A 26,253-nucleotide genomic window follows, 5' to 3' on the forward strand; every position below is an offset into this window, starting at 1 on the left:
GCCTGTGTCACCGAAGTGCATTTAACCATCAACAGTCTGGTTATTTTTTGGCCATATACTACATCTGGTGCAGGCTGAGCCTGTGTCACCCAAGTGCATTTAACCATCAATAGTGTGGTTATTTTTTGGCCATATACTACATCAGGGGCAAGTTGAGCCTGTCACCCAGCGCCTAAAAAATAGACCTGACATTTCTATTCAACCAAACCTGTACTGTTTTAGCTGGTCAAGTTATTTGCAGTGACCGTAAAAGCACAGTTTTTGTTCTGGGTTGAAAAACTATTCCCAAATTTGCCATTCTAAAAATAACTAGTTTCTGCTATATCAGGCCTACTTGAAATCTATCCCAAAAAGGATATCTTAGATTCAAGGTGCTGATAGTGTCATTCAGAAAAACTTAACACACACGCTACCGTGCAGATACAAGTCTAATTCTGTGATTAAACCTATACCTGTCACACAGTGCAAAAAAAAACAGGCCTCACATTTCTATTCAACCAAATCTGTACTGTTTTAGCTGGTCAAGTTATTTGTAGTGACCGTAAAAGCACAGTTTTTGTTCTGGGTTGAAAAACTATTCCCAAATTTGACATTCTCAAAATTGTGGTGAACGGGAACAATGAGGAAAACATCTAATAAGGGACGCGGACGTGGACATGGTCGTGGTGGTGTTAGTGGACCCTCTGGTGCTGGGAGAGGACGTGGCCGTTCTGCCACAGCCACACGTCCTAGTGAACCAACTACCTCAGGTCCCAGTAGCCAGCAGAATTTACAGCGATATTTGGTGGGGCCCAATGCCGTTCTAAGGATGGTAAGGCCTAAGCAGGTACAGGCATTAGTCAATTGGGTGGCCGACAGTGGATCCAGCACGTTCACATTATCTCCCACCCAGTCTTCTGCAGAAAGCGCACAGATGGCGCATAAAAACCAAGCCCATCGGTCTGTCACATCACCCCCATGCATATCAGGGAAACTGTCTGAGCCTCAAGTTATGCAGCAGTCTCTTATGCTGTTTGAAGACTCTGCTGCCAGGGTTTCCCAAGGGTATCCACCTAGCCCTTCCCCAGGGGTGGAAGAGATAGAATGCACTAACGCACAACCACTTATGTTTCCTGATGATGAGGACATGGGAATACCACCTCAGCACGTCTCTGATGATGACGAAACACAGGTGCCAACTGCTGCGTCTTTCTGCAGTGTGCAGACTGAACAGGAGGTCAGGGATCAAGACTGGGTGGAAGACGATGCAGGGGACGATGAGGTCCTAGACCCCACATGGAATGAAGGTCGTGCCACTGACTTTCACAGTTCGGAGGAAGAGGCAGTGGTGAGACCGAGCCAACAGCGTAGCAAAAGAGGGAGCAGTGGGCAAAATCAGAACACCCGCCGCCAAGAGACTCCGCCTGCTACTGACCGCCGCCATCTGGGACCGAGCACCCCAAAGGCAGCTTCAAGGAGTTCCCTGGCATGGCACTTCTTCAAACAATGTGCTGACGACAAGACCCGAGTGGTTTGCACGCTGTGCCATCAGAGCCTGAAGCGAGGCATTAACGTTCTGAACCTTAGCACAACCTGCATGACCAGGCACCTGCATGCAAAGCATGAACTGCAGTGGAGTAAACACCTTAAAAACAAGGAAGTCATTCAGGCTCCCCCTGCTACCTCTTCTGCTGCTGCCGCCTCGGCCTCTTCTGCTGCTGCAGCCTCGGCCTCTTCCTCGGCCTCTGGAGGAACGTTGGCACCTGCCGCCCAGCAAACATGGGATGTACCACCAACACCAACACCTGCGTCACCAAGCATCTCAACCATGTCACACGGCAGCGTTCAGCTCTCCATCTCACAAACATTTGAGAGAAAGCGTAAATTCCCACCTAGCCACCCTCGATCCCTGGCCCTGAATGCCAGCATTTCTAAACTACTGGCCTATGAAATGCTGTCATTTAGGCTGGTGGACACACACAGCTTCAAACAGCTCATGTCGCTTGCTGTCCCACAGTATGTTGTTCCCAGCCGGCACTACTTCTCCAAGAGAGCCGTGCCTTCCCTGCACAACCAAGTGTCCGATAAAATCAAGTGTGCACTGCGCAACGCCATCTGTGGCAAGGTCCACCTAACCACAGATACGTGGACCAGTAAGCACGGCCAGGGACGCTATATCTCCCTAACTGCACACTGGGTAAATGTAGTGGCGGCTGGGCCCCAGGCGGAGAGCTGTTTGGCGCACGTCCTTCCGCCGCCAAAGATCGCAGGGCAACATTCTTTGCCTCCTGTCTCCTCCTCCTCCTACTCAGCTTCCTCCTCCTCTTCTTCCACCTGCTCATCCAGTCAGCCACACACCTTCACCACCAACTTCAGCACAGCCCGGGGTAAACGTCAGCAGGCCGTTCTGAAACTCATATGTTTGGGGGACAGGCCCCACACCGCACAGGAGTTGTGGGGGGGTACAGAACAACAGACCGACGAGTGGTTGCTGCCGGTGAGCCTCAAGCCCGGCCTGGTGGTGTGCAATAATGGGCGAAATCTCGTTGCAGCTCTGGGACTAGCCGGTTTGACGCACATCCCTTGCCTGGCGCATGTGCTGAATTTGGTGGTGCAGAAGTTCATTCGCAACTACCCCGACATGTCAGAGCTGCTGCATAAAGTGTGGGCCGTCTGTTCGCGCTTCCGGCGTTCACACCCTGCTGCTGCACGCCTGTCTGCGCTACAGCGTAACTTCGGCCTTCCCACTCACCGCCTCATATGCGATGTGCCCACCAGGTGGAACTCCACCTTGCACATGCTGGACAGACTGTGCGAGCAGCAGCAGGCAATAGTGGAGTTTCAGCTGCAGCACGCACGGGTCAGTCGCACTGCGGAACAGCACCACTTCACCACCAATGACTGGGCCTCCATGCGAGACCTGTGTGCCCTGTTGCGCTGTTTCGAGTACTCCACCAACATGGCCAGCGTTACAATACCACTTCTATGTCTCCTTGAGAAAACACTTAGGGCGATGATAGAAGAGGAGGTGGCCCAGGAGGAAGAGGAGGAAGAGGGGTCATTTTTAGCACTTTCAGGCCAGTCTCTTCGAAGTGACTCAGAGGGAGGTTTTTTGCAACAGCAGAGGCCAGGTACAAATGTGGCCAGACAGGGCCCACTACTGGAGGATGAGGAGGACGAGGAGGACGAGGATGAGGAGGAGGTGGAGGAGGATGAGGATGAAGCATGTTCACAGCGGGCTGGCACCCAAAGCAGCTCGGGCCCATCACTGGTGCGTGGCTGGGGGGAAACACAGGACGATGACGATACGCCTCCCACAGAGGACAGCTTGTCCTTACCTCTGGGCAGCCTGGCACACATGAGCGACTACATGCTGCAGTGCCTGCGCAACGACAGCAGAGTTGCCCACATTTTAACGTGTGCGGACTACTGGGTTGCCACCCTGCTGGATCCCCGGTACAAAGACAATGTGCCCACCTTACTTCCTACACTGGAGCGTGATGGGAAGATGCGCGAGTACAAGCGCACGTTGGTAGACGCGCTACTGAGAGCATTCCCAAATGTCACAGGGGAACCAGTGGAAGCCCAAGGCGAAGGCAGAGGAGGAGCAAGAGGTCGCCAACGCAGCTGTGTCACGGCCAGCTCCTCTGAGGACAGGGTTAGCATGGCAGAGATGTGGAAAAGTTTTGTCACCACGCCACAGCTAACTGCACCACCACCTGATACGGAACGTGTTAGCAGGAGGCAACATTTCACTAACATGGTGGAACAGTACCTGTGCACACCCCTCCACGTACTGACTGATGGTTCGGCCCCATTCAACTTCTGGGTCTCCAAATTGTCCACGTGGCCAGAGCTAGCCTTTTATGCCTTGGAGGTGCTGGACTGCCCGGCGGCCAGCGTTTTGTCTGAACGTGTATTCAGCACGGCAGGGGGCGTCATTACAGACAAACGCAGCCGCCTGTCTACAGCCAATGTGGACAAGCTGACGTTCATAAAAATGAACCAGGCATGGATCCCACAGGACCTGTCCATCCCTTGTGCAGATTAGACATTAACTACCTCCCCTTAACAATATATTATTGTACTCCAGGGCACTTCCTCATTCAATCCTATTTTTATTTTCATTTTACCATTATATTGCGGGGCAACCCAAAGTTGAATGAACCTCTCCTCTGTCTGGGTGCCGGGGCCTAAATGTGTGACAGTGGCCTGTTCCAGTGGTGGGTGACGTGAAGCCTGATTCTCTGCTATGACATGAAGACTGATTCTCTGCTGACATGAAGCCTGAATCTCTGTTACGGGACCTCTCTCCTCTGCCTGGGTGCCTGGGCCTAAATATGTGACAGTGGCCTGTTCCAGTGGTGGGTGACGTGAAGCCTGATTCTCTGCTATGACATGAAGACAGATTCTGTGCTGACATAAGACCAGATTCTCTGTTACGGGACCTCTCTCCTCTGTCTGGGTGCCGGGGCCTAAATATGTGACAGTGGCCTGTTCCAGTGGTGGGTGACGTGAAGCCTGATTCTCTGCTATGACATGAAGACTGATTCTGTGCTGACATAAGGCCAGATTCTCTGTTACGGGACCTCTCTCCTCTGCCTGGGTGCCTGGGCCTAAATATGTGACAGTGGCCTGTTCCAGTGGTGGGTGACGTGAAGCCTGATTTTCTGCTATGACATGAAGACTGATTCTGTGCTGACATAAGGCCAGATTCTCTGTTACGGGACCTCTCTCCTCTGCCTGGGTGCCGGGGCCTAAATGTGTGACAGCGGCCTGTTCCAGTGGTGGGTGACGTGAAGCCTGATTCTCTGCTATGACATGAAGACAGATTCTGTGCTGACATAAGGCCAGATTCTCTGTTACGGGACCTCTCTCCTCTGCCTGGGTGCCTGGGCCTAAATGTGTGACAGTGGCCTGTTCCAGTGGTGGGTGACGTGAAGCCTGATTCTCTGCTATGACATGAAGACTGATTCTCTGCTGACATGAAGCCAGATTCTCTGTTACGGGACCTCTCTCCTCTGTCTGGGTGCCGGGGCCTAAATATGTGACAGTGGCCTGTTCCAGTGGTGGGTGACGTGAAGCCTGATTCTCTGCTATAACATGAAGACTGATTCTCTGCTGACATGAAGCCAGATTCTCTGTTACAGGACCTCTCTCCTCTGTCTGGGTGCCGGGGCCTAAATGTGTGACAGTGGCCTGTTCCAGTGGTGGGTGACGTGAAGCCTGATTCTCTGCTATGACATGAAGACTGATTCTGCGCTGACATAAGGCCAGATTCTCTGTTACGGGACCTCTCTCCTCTGCCTGGGTGCCTGGGCCTAAATATATGACAGTGGCCTGTTCCAGTGGTGGGTGACGTGAAGCCTGATTCTCTGCTATGACATGAAGACTGATTCTGTGCTGACATAAGGCCAGATTCTCTGTTACGGGACCTCTCTCCTCTGCCTGGGTGCCGGGGCCTAAATGTGTGACAGCGGCCTGTTCCAGTGGTGGGTGACGTGAAGCCTGATTCTCTGCTATGACATGAAGACAGATTCTGTGCTGACATAAGGCCAGATTCTCTGTTACGGGACCTCTCTCCTCTGCCTGGGTGCCTGGGCCTAAATGTGTGACAGTGGCCTGTTCCAGTGGTGGGTGACGTGAAGCCTAATTCTCTGCTATGACATGAAGACTGATTCTCTGCTGACATGAAGCCAGATTCTCTGTTACGGGACCTCTCTCCTCTGGGTGCCGGGGCCTAAATATGTGACAGTGGCCTGTTCCAGTGGTGGGTGACGTGAAGCCTGATTCTCTGCTATAACATGAAGACTGATTCTCTGCTGACATGAAGCCAGATTCTCTGTTACGGGACCTCTCTCCTCTGTCTGGGTGCCGGGGCCTAAATGTGTGACAGTGGCCTGTTCCAGTGGTGGGTGACGTGAAGCCTGATTCTCTGCTATGACATGAAGACTGATTCTGCGCTGACATAAGGCCAGATTCTCTGTTACGGGACCTCTCTCCTCTGCCTGGGTGCCTGGGCCTAAATATGTGACAGTGGCCTGTTCCAGTGGTGGGTGACGTGAAGCCTGATTCTCTGCTATGACATGAAGACTGATTCTGCGCTGACATAAGGCCAGATTCTCTGTTACGGGACCTCTCTCCTCTGTCTGGGTGCCGGGGCCTAAATGTGTGACAGTGGCCTGTTCCAGTGGTGGGTGACGTGAAGCCTGATTCTCTGCTATGACATGAAGACTGATTCTGCGCTGACATAAGGCCAGATTCTCTGTTACGGGACCTCTCTCCTCTGTCTGGGTGCCGGGGCCTAAATGTGTGACAGTGGCCTGTTCCAGTGGTGGGTGACGTGAAGCCTGATTCTCTGCTATGACATGAAGACAGATTCTGCGCTGACATAAGGCCAGATTCTCTGTTACGGGACCTCTCTCCTCTGTCTGGGTGCCGGGGCCTAAATGTGTGACAGTGGCCTGTTCCAGTGGTGGGTGACGTGAAGCCTGATTCTCTGCTATGACATGAAGACAGATTCTCTGCTATGGCATGAAGAGACTGATTCTCTGCTGACATGAAGCCAGATTCTTTGCTATGGCATGAAGAGACTGATTCTCTGCTGACGTGAAGCCAGATTCTCTGCTATGGGACCTCTGTCCAATTGATATTGGTTCATTTTTATTTTTTTAATTTTTATTTTAATTCATTTCCCTATCCACATTTGTTTGCAGGGGATTTACCTACATGTTGCTGCCTTTTGCAGCCCTCTAGCTCTTTCCTGGGCTGTTTTACAGCCTTTTTAGTGCCCAAAAGTTCGGGTCCCCATTGACTTCAATGGGGTTTGGGTTCGGGACGAAGTTCGGGTCGGGTTCGGATCCCGAACCCGAACATTTCCGGGAAGTTCGGCTGAACTTCTCGAACCCGAACATCCAGGTGTTCGCTCAACTCTATCTGTGAGCAATAGGACCTTTGATGACATCACTGCGTTCATCACATGGTCCATCACATGATCCATCACCATGGTGATGGATCATGTGATGAGCGTAGTAACGTCATCAAAGGTCTTATTGCTCACAGATGAAGACAGAAGAGATGCCGGCTGCGCAAATAAGTGGATTTAGGTGAGTTAAATTATTATTATTATTTTTTTAACCCCTCCAGCCCTATTTTACTATGCTTTCTGTATTCAGAATGCTATTATTTTCCCTTATAACCATGTTATAAGGGGAAATAATAATGATCGGGTCCCCATCCCGATCATCACCTAGCAACCGTGAAAATCGCACTGCATCCACACTTGCTATGGGGCCTGCGTTACGTGAAAAACGCACAAAGAGGAGCATGCTGCGATTTTCACGCAACGCACACGTGATGCGTGAAAATCACTACTCATGTGCACAGCCCCATAGAAATTAATGGGTCAGGATTCAGTGCGGGTGCAATGCATTGCACCTGCGCGGAAAACTCGCGCATGTGAAAGGGGCCTTAGTGTGCAAGCACGCCACCGAGCAGTGTATAATCTGATGGAAAATTTAAATCCAGCCAGCAAAGGAAGCAATATGGACAATCACAATACATTAGTAAGTGGCTTGTATTAAATTTCTCTACATGATAAATGGCAGTGCTGAAGTGACACAACCCCTTTATGACATTTTCCAGTTTGTGTGTACTACTGTGGAAGTGACTGAATGATATCTCCCTCTCCTGCTGACAGTCATAAAGTATTTTTTCTGCATTAGAAGATCTACTTGCATGATAAATTATATCTAGCTGTCTTACATTTAGACTTTTTCTACACCTAAAATAGCCATATAAAATGGTGAATGAGGCGGGCCTGCCAATCCCTTTCCCCTTTCCCCACCATGCCAACAATTTTAGACCTGGCGTGAATGGGGCTTAGATATTAAGAGCCTTCTTAGGCTAATTTCAGACTGGTACTAGAGATCCGGCAGGCCACGGCTTTCTTCCGGATGATTTTCAGCATATATGCTGTGTTGCGACTGGATCTCCCCAGTCCGTAATGTAGCTAAAGGGGTTGTCTGAGTTATTTTTTTTGTTCGTTGTATCTTTCTAACTAACCAAATGTAAGGGGCTTAAATTCACTTACTTCATCTGCAGTAGCTCCCTTTTCAGATTTCACTTAGGGTCACATGACCTTTGATGTCAGCTTCACTCCCTGCTCTGATAAAGTTTTGTGCACAAGCCTGAGGGAGCCTGAGGAGCAGGTCTGTGTTTGTGCACAAGATGTCACTGTACTGCTGCTGTCTGTCTTGTGTCTCCCTCCCACTGCATTCTTCAGGAAAGATTAACCCCTTCAGCAGCACAGACTTAGAGCTGGAGGCTTTGCTGAGCAGCTGTAGGCAGTGACGAGACATATGAGCTGCCCTCCTCATCCTGCAGACACAGAGCTGACAGACTGGAGGAGTTCTGCAGAGCATTGCAGAAGAATAGCTAGGAAGAAGATCCTGTGTGTTTCAGCAGTATCATTGTACAGCTGGAACTTGTAGTCCTACACGTACAACATAAGTATCCCAGCAGTGAGGCATTTCACTCAGGGCAGCACTTTTATTCACTCCCTTTGCAGAGCAGGGGGAGGGGCACAAATATTCATGAGGAAAACCTCAGAGATTGTTGTTATTGCAGGTAAACAAAGGGCCAGAAATGAACCAGTGAAAGGAGGAATTTTTATTTTTTTTACCTAAACATGCTTAGCTTATGTATATATTGCTGACCATCAGATATACAGTCCTATTTTTTTTTTTACATAACTTGGACAACCCCTTTAATAAGGCTAGATGGAGACTTACAGTACAAGCTTCCAGCAATGTCAGAAGGCAAAGAGGTCCGGCAGGCTGTTCCCTGCCAGAACAGGCTGCCGGACCTCTAGCGCTAGTCTGAAGCTAGCTTTAGATTGCCAGTCAGCTAAGCATACCGCAGACTAGTGATGAGCGGCAGGGGCAACATTCGAATTTGCAATATTTAGTGAATATTTGGTAGACTATTCGTTATACAGTTGCAAGAAAAAGTATGTGAACCCTTTGGAATGATATGGATTTCTGCACAAATTGGTCATCAAATGTGATCTGATCTTCATCTTAGTCACAACAATAGACAATCACAGTCTGCTTAAACTAATAACACACAAAGAATTAAATGTTACCATGTTTTTATTGAACACACCATGTAAACATTCACAGTGCAGGTGGAAAAAGTATGTGAACCCTTGGATTTAATAACTGGTTGAACCTCCTTTGGCAGCAATAACTTCAACCAAACGTTTCCTGTAGTTGCAGATCAGACGTGCACAACGGTCAGGAGTAATTGTTGACCATTCCTCTTTACAGAACTGTTTCAGTTCAGCAATATTCTTGGGATGTCTGGTGTGAATTTCTTTCTTGAGGTCATGCCACAGCATCTCAATCGGGTTGAGGTCAGGACTCTGACTGAGCCACTCCAGAAGGCGTATTTTCTTCTGTTTAAGCCATTCTGTTGTTGATTTACTTCTATGCTTTGGGTCGTTGTCCTGTTGCAACACCCATCTTCGGTTGAGATTCAGCTGGTGGACAGATGGCCTTAAGTTCTCCTGCAAAATGTCTTGATAAACTTGGGAATGAATTTTTCCTTCGATGATAGCAATCCGTCCAGGCCCTGATGCAGCAAAGCAGCCCCAAACCATGATGCCCCCACCATACTTCACAGTTGGGATGAGGTTTTGGTGTTGGTGTGCTGTGCCTCTTTTTCTCCACATATAGTGTTGTGTGTTTCTTCCAAACAACTCAACTTTGGTTTCATCTGTCCACAGAATATTTTGCCAGTACTGCTGTGGAACATCCAGGTGCTCTTGTGCAAACTGTAAACGTGCAGCAATGTTTTTTTTGGACAGCAGTGGCTTCCTCTGTGTTATCCTCCCATGAAATCTATTCTTGTTTAGTGTTTTATGTATTGTATATTCGCTAACAGGGATGTTAGCATATGCCAGAAACTTTTGTAAGTCTTTAGCTGACACTCTAGGATTCTTCTTCACCTCATTGAGCAGTCTGTGCTATGCTCTTGCAGTCATATTTACAGGACAGGCACTCCTAGGGAGAGTAGCAGCAGTGCTGAACTTTCTCCATTTATAGAATTTGTCTTACCGTGGACTGATGAACAGCAAGGCTTTTGGAGATACTTTTATAACCCTTTCCAGCTTTATGCAAGTCAACAATTCTTAATCGTAGGTCTTCTGAGAGCTCTTTTGTGCGAGGCATCATTCACATCAGGCAATGCTTCTTGTGAAAAGCAAACATAGAACTGGTGTGTGTTTTTTATAGGGCAGGGCAGCTGTAACCAACACCTCCAATCTCATCTCATTGATTGGACTCCAGTTGGCTGACACCTCACTCCAATTAGCTCTTGGAGATGTCATTAGTCTAGGGGTTCACATACTTTTTCCACCTGCACTGTGAATGTTTACATGGTGTGTTCAATAAAAACAGGGTAACATTTAATTCTTTGTGTGTTATTAGTTTAAGCAGACTGTGATTGTCTATTGTTGTGACTTAGATGAAGATCAGATCACATTTTATGACCAATTTATGCAGAAATCCATATAATTCCAAAGGGTTCACATACTTTTTCTTGCAACTGTATATTCGCAAATTCGAGATTATTTTCTTGATCGCGAAAAATTGGTAATGTAATATTCCTGTAATGCGCGCGAAATACAGGCGTGGGTCACTATAGCTACATTTTTCAAGCTGCTAGAAGTTTCCTGAGACTGGAGAAAATGGTTGGCACGGCAGAACATTACAATAGCTTTATATGCAGATAGAGTGCTCCAATATGATGCGAATATTTAGGCGCAATACGTGCAACTTCACATTTTAACAGGTCTGACTACATATTAATGATTGATGCCTTAAGTATTGTTGTAAACTTGTGACATCACAGCACTATGTATGTATGGACAGCAGAACCTATCAGCTACACTATATCATTATCTAACCTACTGGCTATCTCCCACTAACTATCTGTATTATATATATAAGCTAACTATCTATCTAATGTAATGACACAGGAAAGCAGAGAGCACAGCAATAACACTGCTGTCTCTCTCAGATCTGCAAAATACTGCATACAAGGGATGCTGGGGAGGTTCCTATATAGTAAGGGGTAGGCAACTTTCCTATTGGTTGCTAGGGATGTTGCTAAGCTCAAAGACATTGCAGCCTTCTCATTGGCCCACAAGCAAAAAGGGAGGTTACTGATAAAAAAAAAAATCTAGTATATTCGAAATTACGAATATATATCGAAGTGCCAATATTTGCGATTAATATTTGTTATTTGAATATTCGCGCCCAACACTACTGTAGACCGCTTGTAATCATATTTTACATAAAAAAAACTATAACTTGTACAGAGCAGTAATATGGTCATGTGCCAGTGCGCTGCTTAATGTGTGAAATACATATTTAATTTCACAGTATCATCAATCACCAAATATAGGTTTTTTATATGGAATTACTCCATTTACCACTGACGGCATTACTGATAGCTTGTAGACTCCATGAACTGAATACAAGAGACAATTATAGCCGCTATCATTCTGTGAAGAGGCCATGCAGACACTGTTCTAATAGCCTTTAACAAGTCACAACTATGGCTTTTCTTACTACAGACAGAACATACAGATGTACATTATATTCTGCCATTGGATTCTGCCAGGCAGCTTGGTGGATTTGAATTCTCTGCAGGCCTGAAGGTTTTTATTGCAAATGAACTGTATTCATTTGTATGACTAAATAAAAAAAAATACTCATAACACAATTCCCACTTGTGATATCCAAAGTGGATCAAAGCCAGAGCTAAAAAAAGCCTCAACATCAGGGCAGCCACGTTATCCAATAAGTACCAGGTATATGTTATATTTCATCATAATAAAATTGGGAAATTTGAAAATTATATTTTTTTTCTTAAAGCTTTAAAGTTGGCCATACACTACAAGAGTTGGCTCTTCCCACTGGAAACAAGCTGCTGCCAGGCATGTCTAGCAGCAGCTTATTCTCCTCTTCCCACTTCTATAAACATGTACACTTGGCAGAACCAAATGTGCTTATTATTGTGTTCATATAAACCTGAATGCATCAAAAAATCTTCATTTGTCAAAGTCCAAAGTCAACAAATAAATCCATTAGAGATTAATGAGAATCATTACAAATTTCACAAAATAATTGTCACCAAACAAATTCGAACTTTTAGCAATTTGTTTCAGACGAGTCATGTAAAAAACAGTGCCGGCGCCATTCTACTGTGGATATTGGCGGGTAAAACCATAAGGGAGTAGGAAGATACAGGATTATATGACATTGGGAGGAAGTGTGGGGAGTGCTTGCCCTGATTTGCTCAGAGGCTTAAAGACAGTTTGATCAGCCAATCAGGGGGAGGTATGGAGCCAGATCCTTCTGCACAGAACGAGGAATTGCCATTCTGTGTTCAACTTGTCACCTGAAATAATATCTTGTGGCAGTGCCTGACAAAAAGCTATTACAGACACAAGCTACTAATCTAGTTTGATAGGGACACTATAAGCAGAGTATAGGGAGATAATAGGGATATACAACTGAATATATTTTAGGGACTCCGACTAGGGAAATATAAATATAAAGAAAGTGAGGGGGTTGGGGTCTGGTCACTAAGGCCCCTTTCACATGGGCGAGTATTCCGCGCGGATGCAATGCGTGAGGTGAACGCATTGCACCCGCACTGAATACCGACCCATTCATTTCTATGGGGCTTTTCAGATGAGCAGTGATTTTCACGCATCACTTATGCGTTGCGTGAAAATCGCAGCATGCTCTATATTCTGCGTTTTTCACACAACGCAGGCCCCATAGAAGTGAATGGGGTTGCGTGAAAATCGCAAGCATCCGCAAGCAAGTGCGGATGCGGTGCGATTTTCACGCACGGTTGCTAGGAGACGATCGGGATGGAGACCCGATCATTATTATTTTCCCTTATAACATGGTTATAAGGGAAAGTAATAGCATCCTGAATACAGAATGCAAAGTAAAATAGTGCTGGAGGGGTTAAAAAATAACTAAAAATTTTTTTACTCACCTTAGTCCACTTGATCGTGTAGCCCGGCATCTCCTTGTGTCTCCTTTGTTGAATAGGACCTGTGGTGAGCATTAAATACAGTTACAGGACCTTTGATGACGTCACTCCGGTCATCACATGGTACGTCACATGATCTTTTATCATGGTGATGGATCATGTGATGACCGGAGTGACGTCATCAAAGGTCCTTTACCCAGGTCCTAAAGAAAGAATACAGAAGGAGATGCCGGCTGCGCTATCAAGTGGAATAAGGTGAGTTAATTTTTTTTATTTTTTTTTAACCCCTCCAGCGCTATTTTACTTTGCATTCTGTATTCAGAATGCTATTATTTTCCCTTATAACCATGTTATAAGGGGAAATAATACAATCTACAGAACACCGATCCCAAGCCCGAACTCCTGTGAAGAAGTTCGGGTTTGGGTACCAAACATGCGCGATTTTTCTCACGCGAGTGCAAAACGCATTACAGTGTTTTGCACTCGCGCGGAAAAATCACGGGTGTTCCCGCAACGCACCCGCACATTTTCCCGCAACGCCCGTGTGAAAGAGGCCTAAGAGTTGCGTGTTTCATAAAGCTTGCTGGTAACTCATTTTGCATTACACACCTGCAAGAAAATATTTTTACAGTTCATATACTTATACCCAGCATCCCAATAGCATACATTCTGCTAAAAAGGCTGAGCAATAAAAAAAAAAAAAAACTGTTTACATTGTGTATTTCAGTGCATTATACCCCTGTTAGGCCCCTTTCACACGAGCGAGTATTGCGCCCGCATGGAATCTGGACCCATTCTTTTCAATGGGTCTGTGTACATGAGCGTTGGTTTTCACGCATCACTTGTGCGTTGAGTGAAAATCACAGAATCGCGATTTCCACGCTGGCCCCGTAGAAGTGAATGGGGCTGCATGAAAATCGCATCCGCAAGCAAGTGCAGATGCATTTTTCACTGATGGTTGCTAAGAGATTTTGTTTGTAAACATTCAGTTTTTTTATCACGCGCATGCTAAACGCATTAAATCGCTTTGCACCCGCGCGATAAAAACTGAACGCAATCACAGACAAAATTGAATGAACTTGCTTGCGAAATCGCGCATTTTTCACTGAACGCAGCCACAACGCATCCGGACCTAATCCGCTCACGCTCGTCTGCAAGGGGCCTTACAAAAAGCATTGTATACTAATGCAATAGAACAGGTAGTAACAGCAACAAAATATATTTTGCTCTAAAAACAATTTGCTCTATGTCATCGGATGCAGTTTTTGCCGTATTCCATCCCTTGGACATTTTGCCAGGGGTCCGTAGTGGCACAGTAATGTACCTTCCCCAAAATGTAATAATTTTTTTAAAATGTTGTTCTTCTCTAGATCATCAGCCACAGTTTTTACCATATCCCATTCCTTGGACTTTTGGCCAGGTGTACCCTGTTCTCTGACACCATGGACATTTGGGGAGGCAGATTGGAACAGCTGCCAGAACTGGCCTAGTTTGCTTCCTCTGTTCTGTTTTATCCAGCCTCTAGTGTAAACTCAGAGAGGGTTCTTAGAGTACGAAGTCGTCGTCAGACCTAAACAGACAAACTTTTCACACACTTCCGGCTGAGGCTGATAAATAGATCTGCCATTGCTGACTGTACCCCATCATGCTACTGCTGCTGCCTGCCTACTACCATCATGTTCCATACCGTATGGATACTGCTTCTTCTGGCAACCTCACAGATGCTACTCCCTGCTGCTAATCCACCAACGGCCACTTCCATTAACCTTACTGTCATTACCATTGCCGCTACAACTACTACCCTAACACAGCCGCGCACACATCAACTTACTACCTTATCTGTTCCATGGTGTGCTGCTACTATTGCTGCCATTATTGCCCCTACACACCTTACCACTTCCACATCCACACTGCAATTCTGCTGCTCCCAAATAAAAGGGTGAATTTTTCCAGGGGTAGAGATCTGCCTCCATTAAAGCACAATTTTTAGTCCCAACAAGCCACCGTTTTTTCCCCCAATAAGGGCTCGTTCACACTAATGTTTTTTTGCATTTCATATATGGGCCGTTTGTTGAGTTCCGTATACGGTCCATATACGGAACCATTCATTTCAATGGTTCCGCAAAAAAAATTGAATGTACTCCGTATGCATTCCGTTTCCGTATTTCCGTTTTTCCATTTCGTTCAAATATAGAACATGTCCTATTATTGCCCACAAATCACTTTCCGTGGCTCCAATCAATGGGTCCGCAAAAAAAACTGAACACATACGAAATGTACTCTGTATGTCTTCCGTATCCGTTCCATTTTTGCGGAACCATCTACTGAAAATGTTATGCCCAGCCCAATTTTTTCTATGTAATTACTGTATACTGTATGTGCCATATGGAAAAACGGAATGGAACCAGAAACACTACTGAAACAAAAAACAGAAAAACGGATCTGTTAAAAACGTCCTGCAAAACACTGAAAAAGCCATACGGTCGTGTGAACAAGCCCTAATACTGTGTGTGTTTAACCACATCTATGCCCAATATGGGACAATTATTGAAAGGTTTCTTATATGAAAAGCATAACACATACAGCTGTGCAGTGTGTTTTCAAACATGCTGTTTGTTAACACTGTCAATGATGCATTTAACCATAGCTATGTATATCAGTGTCACTCTGACATTATTTGCTACTGCTGCCATTGCATTAAATAACTTTAAAGGAGGGGGGGTGAAGAGAGAGAGCAAACATTTGTAGAGTCAAAGGAGACATCACAGTGTCATATGCCACTTTTTAGGCCATGGAGCACATTTGATTTGTGACTAATCGATTTGGCCATGAATAGAATTTTTTCAGTCAGAAGGAATTTTCCCCCCTTTAAGTGGGGAAAATTGGCTTGAACCTCACAGGGGTTTTTCGCCTTCCTCTGGATCAACTTGCAGGATAACAGGCCGAACTGGATGGACAGATGTCTTTTTTCGGCCTTATATACTATGTTACTGTGTAAATCAGACACAAAACGAATTTCAAGAAATTAATTCATCTCCAAAATCAATTAATATATTTAAAGGAAAAATAAAACCTTTACTATACTGTGCATTTTCCATCTCTCCATTCTACCTTCTCCTCACAGTATGCATTTTCAGATGCATAACATTAATCCAACCTTCTATAATTCTTCCCTTTTGTCTAGTCCAGTGGTGCCCAACCATTTTTCGTCTGAGGGCTGCACTAGACTTGGTATAAATTTCACGGGCCGGAACCAGGTAGCTTTGCCAGAAAGAAATGCAAACGCTGTGAGGGGGCACGTGTGAGCATTACTACTGTAAAGAGGGCACATATCTGGCATAACTACTGTGAGGGGGCACATATCAGGGTATAACTACTGTGAGGAGGGCACATATCAGGGCATAAATACTGTGAAGAGGGCACATATCTGGGCATAACTACTGTGAGGAGGCACATATCTGGGCATAACTACTGTGAGGGGCACATATCTGGGCATAACTACTGTGAGGGGGCATGTGTGAGCAATACGTCTTTGAAGAGGGCACATATCTTGGCATTATTACTGTAAGGAGCACATATCTGGGCATAACTACTTTGAGGGGCATGTGTGAGCATTACGTCTGTGTAGAGGGCACATATCTTGGTATTATTACTGTGAGGGGGCACATATCTGGGCATAACTACTGTGAGGGGGCATGTGTGAGCATTACTACTGTGAAGAGGGCACATATCTTGCCATTATTACTGTGAGGGGGCATGTGATGTATACATGTGTGTAATGTATGTAGTGCAGTATGTGATGATCACACACTGCACTACATACATTACACACATGTATACATCACATACTGTGCTGTCACCTTCTTCTGTAGGTCTACCTTGATGTCTCGTCTTTAGGCTTCAGTCAGATCCTCCACCGCCATGCTTGCGCCGTGTGCCCGACACCACCAGGAGCTGGCCCCACCTCCTTTCATCTCCCCCCGGCTTCTCCTACAGCAGGGCGCTCTATATCTCCAGTTCCCGCCCAATCTTACCAATCAGGGGCGTAGCTAGAAATGACTGGGCTCCATAGCAAACATTTTTATCGCCCCCCCCTCCCGGATCTCCCACCCCCACATACCACCCCTTCCAGACTTCCAGAGCTCCCACCCAAACACCCCTCCAGGACCTCCCACCCCAACATCCCCACACCCCTCCCTAGATCCCCGGTAAGTGTCATCCACAGATCCCCCCGTAAGTGTCATCCACAGATCCCCCCCATGTCACCCACAGATCCCCCCCTCAGTGTCATCCACAGATCCCTCCCTCAGTGTCATCCACAGATATCCTCCCCACCCAGAGCCGCATCCTAGCTAATTTATTCATTGCACTTGCCTCTGTATAATTGAAGAGAAGCGCCGTAATTTCGAACAGGCGCACTGGCAGAGGCCAGGAAGACGGTGCATGTGCACTTCAATGCCTCTGCCAGTGCGCCTAAGCGAGATTACGGTGCTTCTCTTCAATTTCACAGAGGCAAGTGCAGCGAATAAATTAGCTAGGAGACGGCGCTGGGCGGGGAAATTGCAGGCACAGGCAGCATCGCTTTGCTGCCTGTGCCGTTCACAGCGCGCCCTGCGCTGATAAAGTCCGGTCACTGTGCGGGCCGCATTTGGCCCGCGGGCCGTAGGTTGGGCATCACTGGTCCAGTCTAATGGCTTCTATTTCCCTCGACAGAAGTTGTCCATTCTATTTAATACAGGCTACATTGATCTTGGCCTTCATTTCTCCATTTTTAACGAGTTTCTGACTGAGCAATTTAGCCCCCTTCCTGACCAGGAACATTTTCCGTACGTGCGTCTTTGAAAGCCATAACTTTTTTCTGCTCGGTTATATAAACACATTTTTTGCCTTTTTACAATGACACATGGGACTTAAAAATAAAGCCCCCTTAAAAATAATGTCATTTTTATTTTAGTACTTTTTTAAAATATTTTTTATAGAATGGAAAAATGTTAAAAAAAAAGGGAACAAAAAGTCTGTATTTCACATTTTGTATTTTTTTTGTTTTAATGGCACAATGTACAACTAAAACATTGTATTGCCTTCCCTTTCCATAACAGTCTTTTAGATTTATGCGATGTATAGGTTATAGTGGTTGGGGGCAAGGCTAGAAGCTGTGTTTCAATGTTGTGACTTTTTTATTATTTTTTCCATTTTGTCTTTATTTTTATTTTAATACACTTTGTACCCTACATAAAGTCCTACAAATTTAATTTATTTTTTATTTTACTGATTTTTCCGGTAACTGGGTCTGACATAGTAGCCCCAGTTACATGGGGAATACAGCCCTCAGAAATGTTTTACATACTGCAAAGCCTTTCTACAGAACTGATTTGGGTCTCTTACGACCCAACCAACCACACACTACCAGTCCCTGAGAGTCACATGACCACTGGGACAAGAGCAGGAGTTGGCATTGCCGCTTCCTGATCTCTATACACAGTGCGGTGTACAGAGCAGTAGGAAGGCAGTGGGGAAGGACGGTAAAAAAACACAGCCCCTGCCATTGTTATGGGGAGCCCTGCTGTTATTAACAGCTGTCTCCCCACTCTCGCTAATCATGCAGCTACGGTCCCTGGACGGACATTTTAAAACATCCATGCAGAGATGTATGCAGACTGCCCAGACATATAGAGTCAAAGGGCGGTCTCCAAGGGGTTAAACTAGATATACCTTAGTCGCCATAAAAATAAATCATATCATTTATGATTATTTGCTATGCCAGGAAACCTGAGATTGTCATCCATAGCTTTTCAGGGCAGCTGGAGCATTTTTGATTCAGGTAAAATTTATTCAGATTCAGATTGAATCACCCAACCGATTCAGTCCAAAACTAATTCAAGAAAGTTGTTTATCACTGCCTACAACTGTTAGGCCCCTTTCACACAGGCGAGTATTCCGCGCGGATGCGATGCGGTAGGTGAACGCATTGCACCCGCACTGAATACCGACCCATTCATTTCTATGAGGCTGTTCAGATGAGCGGTGATTTTCACGCATCACTTGTGCGTTGCGTGAAAATCGCAGCATGCTCTATATTCTGCGTTTTTCACGCAACGCAGGTCCCATAGAAGTGAATGGGGTTGCGTGAAAATCGCAAGCATCCGCAAGCAAGTGCGGATGCGGTGTGATTTTCACGCACGGTTGCTAGGAGATGATCGGGATGGAGACCCGATCATTATTATTTTCCCTTATAACATGGTTATAAGGGAAAATAATAGCATTCTGGATACAGAATGCATAGTAAAACAGTGCTGGAGGGGTTAAAAAAAAAAAAAAAATTTAACTCACCTTAGTCCACTTGATCGCGGCCCGGCATCTCCTTCTGTCTCCTTTGTTGAACAGGACCTGTGGTGAGCATTCTTTACAGGTCAAGGACCTTTGATGACGTCACTCCGGTCATCACATGATCCATCACATGATCTTTTACCATGGTGATGGATCATGTGATGACCGGAGTGACGTCATCAAAGGTCCTTGACCTGTAATGGACTCTCACCACAGGTCATGTTCAGCAAAGGAGACAGAAGGAGATGCCGGGCTACGCGATCAAGTGGACTAAGGTGAGTTAAATTATTTTTTATTTTTTTAACCCCTCCAGCGCTATTTCACTATGCATTCTGTATTCAGAATGCTATTATTTTCTCTTATAACCATGTTATAAGGGAAAATAATACAATCTACAGAACACCGATCCCAAGCCCGAACTTCTGTGAAGAAGTTCGGGTTTGGGTACCAAACATGCGCGATTTTTCTCACGCGAGTGCAAAACGCATTACAATGTTTTGCACTCGCGCGGAAAAATCACGGGTGTTCCCGCAACGCACCCGCACATTTTCCCGCAACGCCCGTGTGAAAGAGGCCTTAAGGTGGATTTACACGAGCCGATGAGCAGCCAATGATCGGGAAGGAAGCGTTTCTTCCTGACAATCAGCTGCTCGTTCAGTGGAGGTGAAGCTCTGCATTTTCATGCAGCGATCACCTCTACAGAATGATAACGAGTGGTCGCTATTGCTTGTTCTCATACAGCTGCATTGTTTCTCGGCAGCAGATCACTGTTTAGACAGCACGAATTGCTGCCCAGAAATGATTTACTTGCCTGCAGGAATGACAGTTTCACCGAATGAATGAGTGTTTTGCTTGTTCATCGAAGATCGGCTGAACCTTTAGATGGGCAGATTATCGGGAACATTTGCCCCCACTAATCTGCTTGAATATCTGCACATATTAATCCAACATTAATTTATTCTTTAAAAAATTTATGCCAAGTATTCATGGGTAGTACTGTTCCAAATTACTTTTCCCATTTTTTCATGAAATTAAATTTCTCTTCCCCAATATTTTTTAGTTTTTTCATAACATAGAGATATTACACAGACTTTGCATAAATATCCTCCACATTCCACTGACCGGTATCTGAGATGTACGGTTGACTTTAGTCCCATTTAGGCTGGCTATCAGCTTTCTAATCATTGCTGATATCCTGTAGAATCCCCAACCTATCATGGCAAATACTTATCATGTAGTCATCTAGAGTGTATGTATTCTGGACCATTGTTGTATAAAGGGTTGACTTGGATTGTGTGACTGTTTATATACTGATAGTCACTCTCAGCTTATCTCTCCAGATGATATCACTTGACATTATTGACTAGTCAAACTTGAAAGGGAAAACATTTCAGAGTTTCACTTTATAACTTAGAATCCACATGAGGAAAAAATCCTTTTTTGGTTTCTTACATTCCCATTCCAGGTCATGTTGATGTCTGTAGGTGTCATTACACCACCAAATTATCATTGCATCCAAATATTTCTATGGAAAATAAAAATACTTGTTCTTTAGTTTTTATTTTTCTGTGCTGATTGACTTCTTCATATACTTTATTTTGATAGCATTTTGTGAGCCTGTTGCAAATCCCTTGAAAATACATAGATTTAAAGGAGTTTTCTGGTACTTAGATACTGATAACCTATCAATATCAGATTGGTGATGTAAACTACACAGGGGACAGAGCTTTATGACCAGAGTATTTCAGCTCAGCTCCCATTGACTTGAAGGGGAAATAAGCTGCAGAACACGACATGGGCCGTATAGAATGGATAGTGCCTTGTGCTTCTAGTTCTGGTCACTGTGTCTTCCAGTAATGGCAGCTGGCAAAAACAGCTGTTCGATAGGGGTCAGGTGTCGGATCCCCATAAATCTGATGTTGGTGTCCTATCCTGAGGATAGGCTATCAATATCTAATTACATTTTATTTCCAATAAAATTTGGCTTTGGCCCCAAATTTTTCATTTTCACAAGGCATAACAGGAGAAAATGCACACCAAAATTTGTTACGCATTTTTGAATACGGCAACACCCCATATGTGGTCATAAACTGCTATTTGGGGGCATGGCAGCATTTATAAGGGAAAGAACAGCATCAGGATTTTCGAACATGGAATTTGCTGAAATTGTTTTTAAAATCACTTTTGTATTAAAAATAAGTTATAGTTTGCATCGCCATATACTAACATCCATAACATTTTTATTTTTTCACCAATGTAGCTGTGTGAGGGCTTGTTTTTGAGGGATGGACTGTAGTTTTTATTGAAATCATTTTAGGATACATATTACTTTTTGGTCACTTTTTATGCAATTTTTTTGGGAGGTGAGGTGACAAAAACAGCAAAGTTGTTTAATTTTTTATGGAGTTCACCACACAGGATTAGTAACATGATACTTTTATAGATTACGTTGTTACGGATGTGGTGATACCAATTATGCATAGTTTAATTTTTATCAATTATAAATGAGTGGATAAGGGAAAAGGCAATTTATTATATTTTGTTTTTAATATTTATTTATTTAAATTTAGTTTTTCTTTACTTTTTTTTGTTTTGTTTTATTTCTTTCCCTTTTTTTTGGGGGGGGGGGGGGGGCTGATGACTGTACTATACTCTGCTATACGCTTCTATGGCAGAGGTAGTACTGTCCATTTTACACTGAAACTAAGCGTGATCAGACCCTCAGGGTCTGTCAGGCTTAGATGCTGTGGAGGACACTATCGTCACCAATGGCAAGCCTGGATGCCTTTCTAAGGAATCCGGTTGCCATAATAACTATCGGGCCGCTGCCATTGCAGAGCAGCAGCCTAATGAGGGAGAGAGGGAGCCCCCTCCCTCTGTTAACCCCATAGATGCTGCGGGTGCCTACTGACAGCGACATCTAAAGGGTTAGATGGCTGGAATCGGTGCCAGCACCGATTTCGGCCATTGCAGCAGAGTGTCAGTAGTATGTCACTTTATACTTTATAGTGTCACAGCCCTTGTTAACAGTTCGGGCAGCACTAAATTACCTGCAATCTGGACGTCCAGTTATGTCCAAATGCACCAAGAGGTTAAAGAAGACCTTTCACCACAAAATGTAGCGTAATCTGCAGACAGGATTCGCTGCATAAATGTGTATACAGAGATAGCTGTCAGTTGCTGTACAAGGGGGTGGATTTAAGTTTAGAAAAAGCAGAGATACAGGCATGGGGCCCCGGTGCAAAACTGATCCATGGGGCCCCCTCCCCGTCGCCCCCCCCAACATGCCTCCACCTCCCCCCCCCACTACCACCCCTACCAGTGGTGTAACTATAGTGTTATGGGCCACAGTACAAAAATTTTTAGAAAGAACCGGCAGATTTTCTTACTAAGGGCTCTTTCCGTGCGGCTAATCCGCTGCGTGAATGAGTGCCAAGCCCCATTCTGGACAGCAGAGACACGGAGCAGTAACATAATTGACTGTGATCTTTTTAGTACAAAATCACGGTGACAACTTTATCTCACTGTGATTTTGTAGTAAAAAGATCACAGAGAGGCAAAGAGCATTATCAATCATGTTAATGCTCTGTGTCTCTGCTGTCCAGAACAGGACTTGTCTGTCTTTCACGCGGGGAATTCCCCGCACGGGATCCGCTAGTGTTAAAGAGCCCTAAGCCCACTGCATGGCTACACTCACCCAGTCCTAATAAAATCTGGTCCTACCTCATCCAGAGTGTCGCTGGCGTCGGCGTGATGTCCGCTGGATCCAGAACAAGGTCCCTGTGGTGAGAAAATAGAATAATCACATAAGGAAGGGATGGTGACTGCCCCTGTGAAATCACCAGCAGATTGCACTGTGCTGGCCTGTAAGACTGAGCCATGCCAATGTATAGCAGGGTAATCTAGGACATTTCCCCTAAGTGCAACCACACAGTACTAATGCCCACCTTGTGGCCCCTCACAGTAGTTAAGCCCACCTTTGTTCCTGTTACAGTAGTTATGCCCAGATATGTGGCCCCTCATAGTAGTTATGCCAAATATGTGTCCCCTTACAGTAGTTATGCCCAGATATGTGCCTCCCTCACAGTAGTAATGCCAGAATATGTGTCCCCTCACAGTAGTAATGCCCAGTTATGTGCCCCCTCACAGTAGTAATGCCAAATATGGGCCCCCTCGCAGTAGTAATGCCCAGATTATGTGTCCCCTCACAGTAGTAATGCCAGATTATGTGTCCCCTCACAGTAGTAATGCCAGATTATGTGCCCCCTCACAGTAGTAATGCCAAATATGTGCCCCCTCACAGTAGTAATGCCATATTATGTGTCCCCTCACAGTAGTAATGCCAGATTATGTGCCCCCTCACAGTAGTAATGCCAGATTATGTGCCCCCTCACAGTAGTAATGACAGATTATGTGCCCCTCACAGTAGTAATGTCAGATTATGTGCCCCTCACAGTAGTTATGCCAGATTATGTGCTCTTTCACAGTATTTATGCCCAATTATGTGCCCCCTCAATGTAGATATGCCCAGATATGTGCCCCCTCAGAGTGGTTATGCCAGATTATGTGTCCCCTCACAGTAGTAATGCCAGATTATGTGTCCCCTCATAGTAGTAATGCCAGATTATGTGTCCCCTCACAGTAGTAATGCCAGATTATGTGCCCCCTCACAGTAGTAATGCCAGATTATGTGCCCCCTTACAGTAGTAATGCCAGATTATGTGCCCCTCACCTAGTAATGTCAGATTATGTGCCCCTCACAGTAGTAATGCCAGTTTATGTGCCCCTCACAGTAGTGATAGCAGATTATGTGCCCCATCACCGTATTTATGCCCAGTTATGTGCCCCCTCAAAGTAGATATGCCCAGATATGTGCCCCCTCAGAGTGGTTATGCCAGATTATGTGCCCCTCACATTATATATGCCCACATATGTGCCCCTCATAGTGGTTATGCCAGATTACGTGCCCCCTCACAGTAGTTATGCCTTCATATGTGCCCCCTCATAGTTATGCCTTCATATGTGCCCCCCTCACAGTAGTTATGCCAGATTAGGTGCCCCCTCAAATTAGTTATGCCAGATTAGGTGCCCCTCAGTAGAGATGCCAACTTTTGTGCCCCCTCACTCTAGTTGCGCCCATCAAACCCCCCCTGACCCCAGTCTGCAGCGTTAGAAAAAAAACAAAAACATACTTACCTTCTTCCCTGATGACAGGAGGCAGATTCCCGGGCTTTCAGCTCCCCTCCCACAGCCAGCAGCACGATGTGGGGCCAGCAGGGGGAGCTCCTGAGCTCTGAAGATCAGTGAAGCAGGGAGCAGAGAGGTTTCCCTGCTTCACTATGGAAACGGAACTGCCTGGCAGTTTGAGTGAGTGCGCACTCCCCTCCCCTTCCTTGACCCTCCGCCCCGCCCCTTCCCATATTATACATGTAATGGAGGCATGGAGCGCTCTGATGGTGCCCGAAATTGCCACTGTACTTCATGCCGGGCACCATCAGAGCATTCTATTACATGTGAGTACAGCGGGGCCCTTGCCAGTGGCCTGGGGGGGGGGTAGTCCACAGGCGGCCGGGCCCCCTGAAGTGCAGGGCCCGGTCGCAACTGCGACCCCTGCGACCCCTATATGTACGCCACTGGATACAGGTATAAATGGGTAGATTACAAATTTTACTGAATATTTTTCCACAAAACTAGATATCAATCTGCTCAGCTCCTCCTGCTCTATAACATGCTGCATGCAGATTGCAATGCATTTTGTGGTAACAAGTCTTCTTTAATAGGAACTTTACTAAGGCAAGCCTGGGTGCAGTCACAAGTTTCCCGGCTGCCCCAGCAACTGCATGGTTCCTGGGAACTCCTCACTGGTGAGCAGTTCTGGAGGCAGAGGGAGCCCCCTCTCTCCAGAATACCAGATGCTGTGGAAGCAATTGAAATGGCATCTGAGTGGTTAAATGTCTGTGATCTGAGTTGTCTCTGATCATGGACACTGCCAGTGGACATCTGCTTTGTAAAATAGCAGGCACTTGCCAACTATGGCCCCACTCAACCCCTGAGTAGGCGACTCTGGCATCCGCTGTACTAGTCTATGGGGGGGTTTAGAAGTGGTTAAAGAAAGCTATGCAGAGCGTTTGGATATATGTATCAGAAAAACTGTAACCATGAAACAGATTAATCTTGAGAAATTATTAGTTTAGATTTTTGGACTTCTAATTTTATGATAATGATGTTAAAAGGCGAAGAATCATTTTAACTGAATTTATGTTTATGCCTAGATGGGTTTGTAAAAATGCATTCTTCCTCTTCCCTTGATGCCTTATTTCATCGTCAAAAGTTACAAACATGTAGATAAAAAGTGGATGCCGAGGATTAGAACAATCTGGTCGCTTGCCTTCATAAACAGCGCCACACCTGTCTACAGGTTTTAGGTGGTATTGCAGGTCATCCCCATTTTATTAAATGGAACTTAGTTTTATGTGACACTCTTTCTGGAAGCAGCCATATTTTAATCCTGTCCAGTTTAAGCTTTGATCCTATTGAAAAGCCATAAAGCTAATTAAGTGTACAATTCGGACTGCATTGTGTTTAAAGTTTTCCAACACAATTTATAATTTCTGTTTTGCAGACAATTCGCCAAAAGTTCCCACTTCTGACCACAAGAAGATTAGGCACCAGAGGACATTCAAAGTAAGACTGGTAGTTTATGTACACTGTGTAAATTGTCTGGTTTGCTAAACATTTGGCATATGTCCCTACAATTAAGCAAAATCAATTTTAAGCGAGGGACTGAGACTAAACTGGATGACAAGAAAACAGTGTTACAGCCCCCTAGAAAATACAGAGATGAATAGTAAAATCTAACATCAACCTCAT

The 26,253-nt window shown here is 45.4% G+C and overlaps 1 protein-coding gene across 1 annotated transcript in view; it reads left to right on the forward strand.

The window, feature by feature from the left end:
- The window catches only part of RFX6 (regulatory factor X6), a 114,067-nt gene that overhangs the window by 8,638 nt on the left and 79,176 nt on the right, over positions 1 to 26,253 (forward strand). The window contains exon 4 of the mRNA XM_040428912.1: positions 26,006 to 26,067. Coding sequence (XP_040284846.1) covers positions 26,006 to 26,067 — 62 coding nt within the window. The remainder of the gene's footprint in view (positions 1 to 26,005; positions 26,068 to 26,253) is intronic.

Source organism: Bufo bufo, chromosome 4 (genome assembly GCF_905171765.1).
Source record: "Bufo bufo chromosome 4, aBufBuf1.1, whole genome shotgun sequence".
NCBI classification, from domain to species: Eukaryota; Metazoa; Chordata; class Amphibia; order Anura; family Bufonidae; genus Bufo; species Bufo bufo.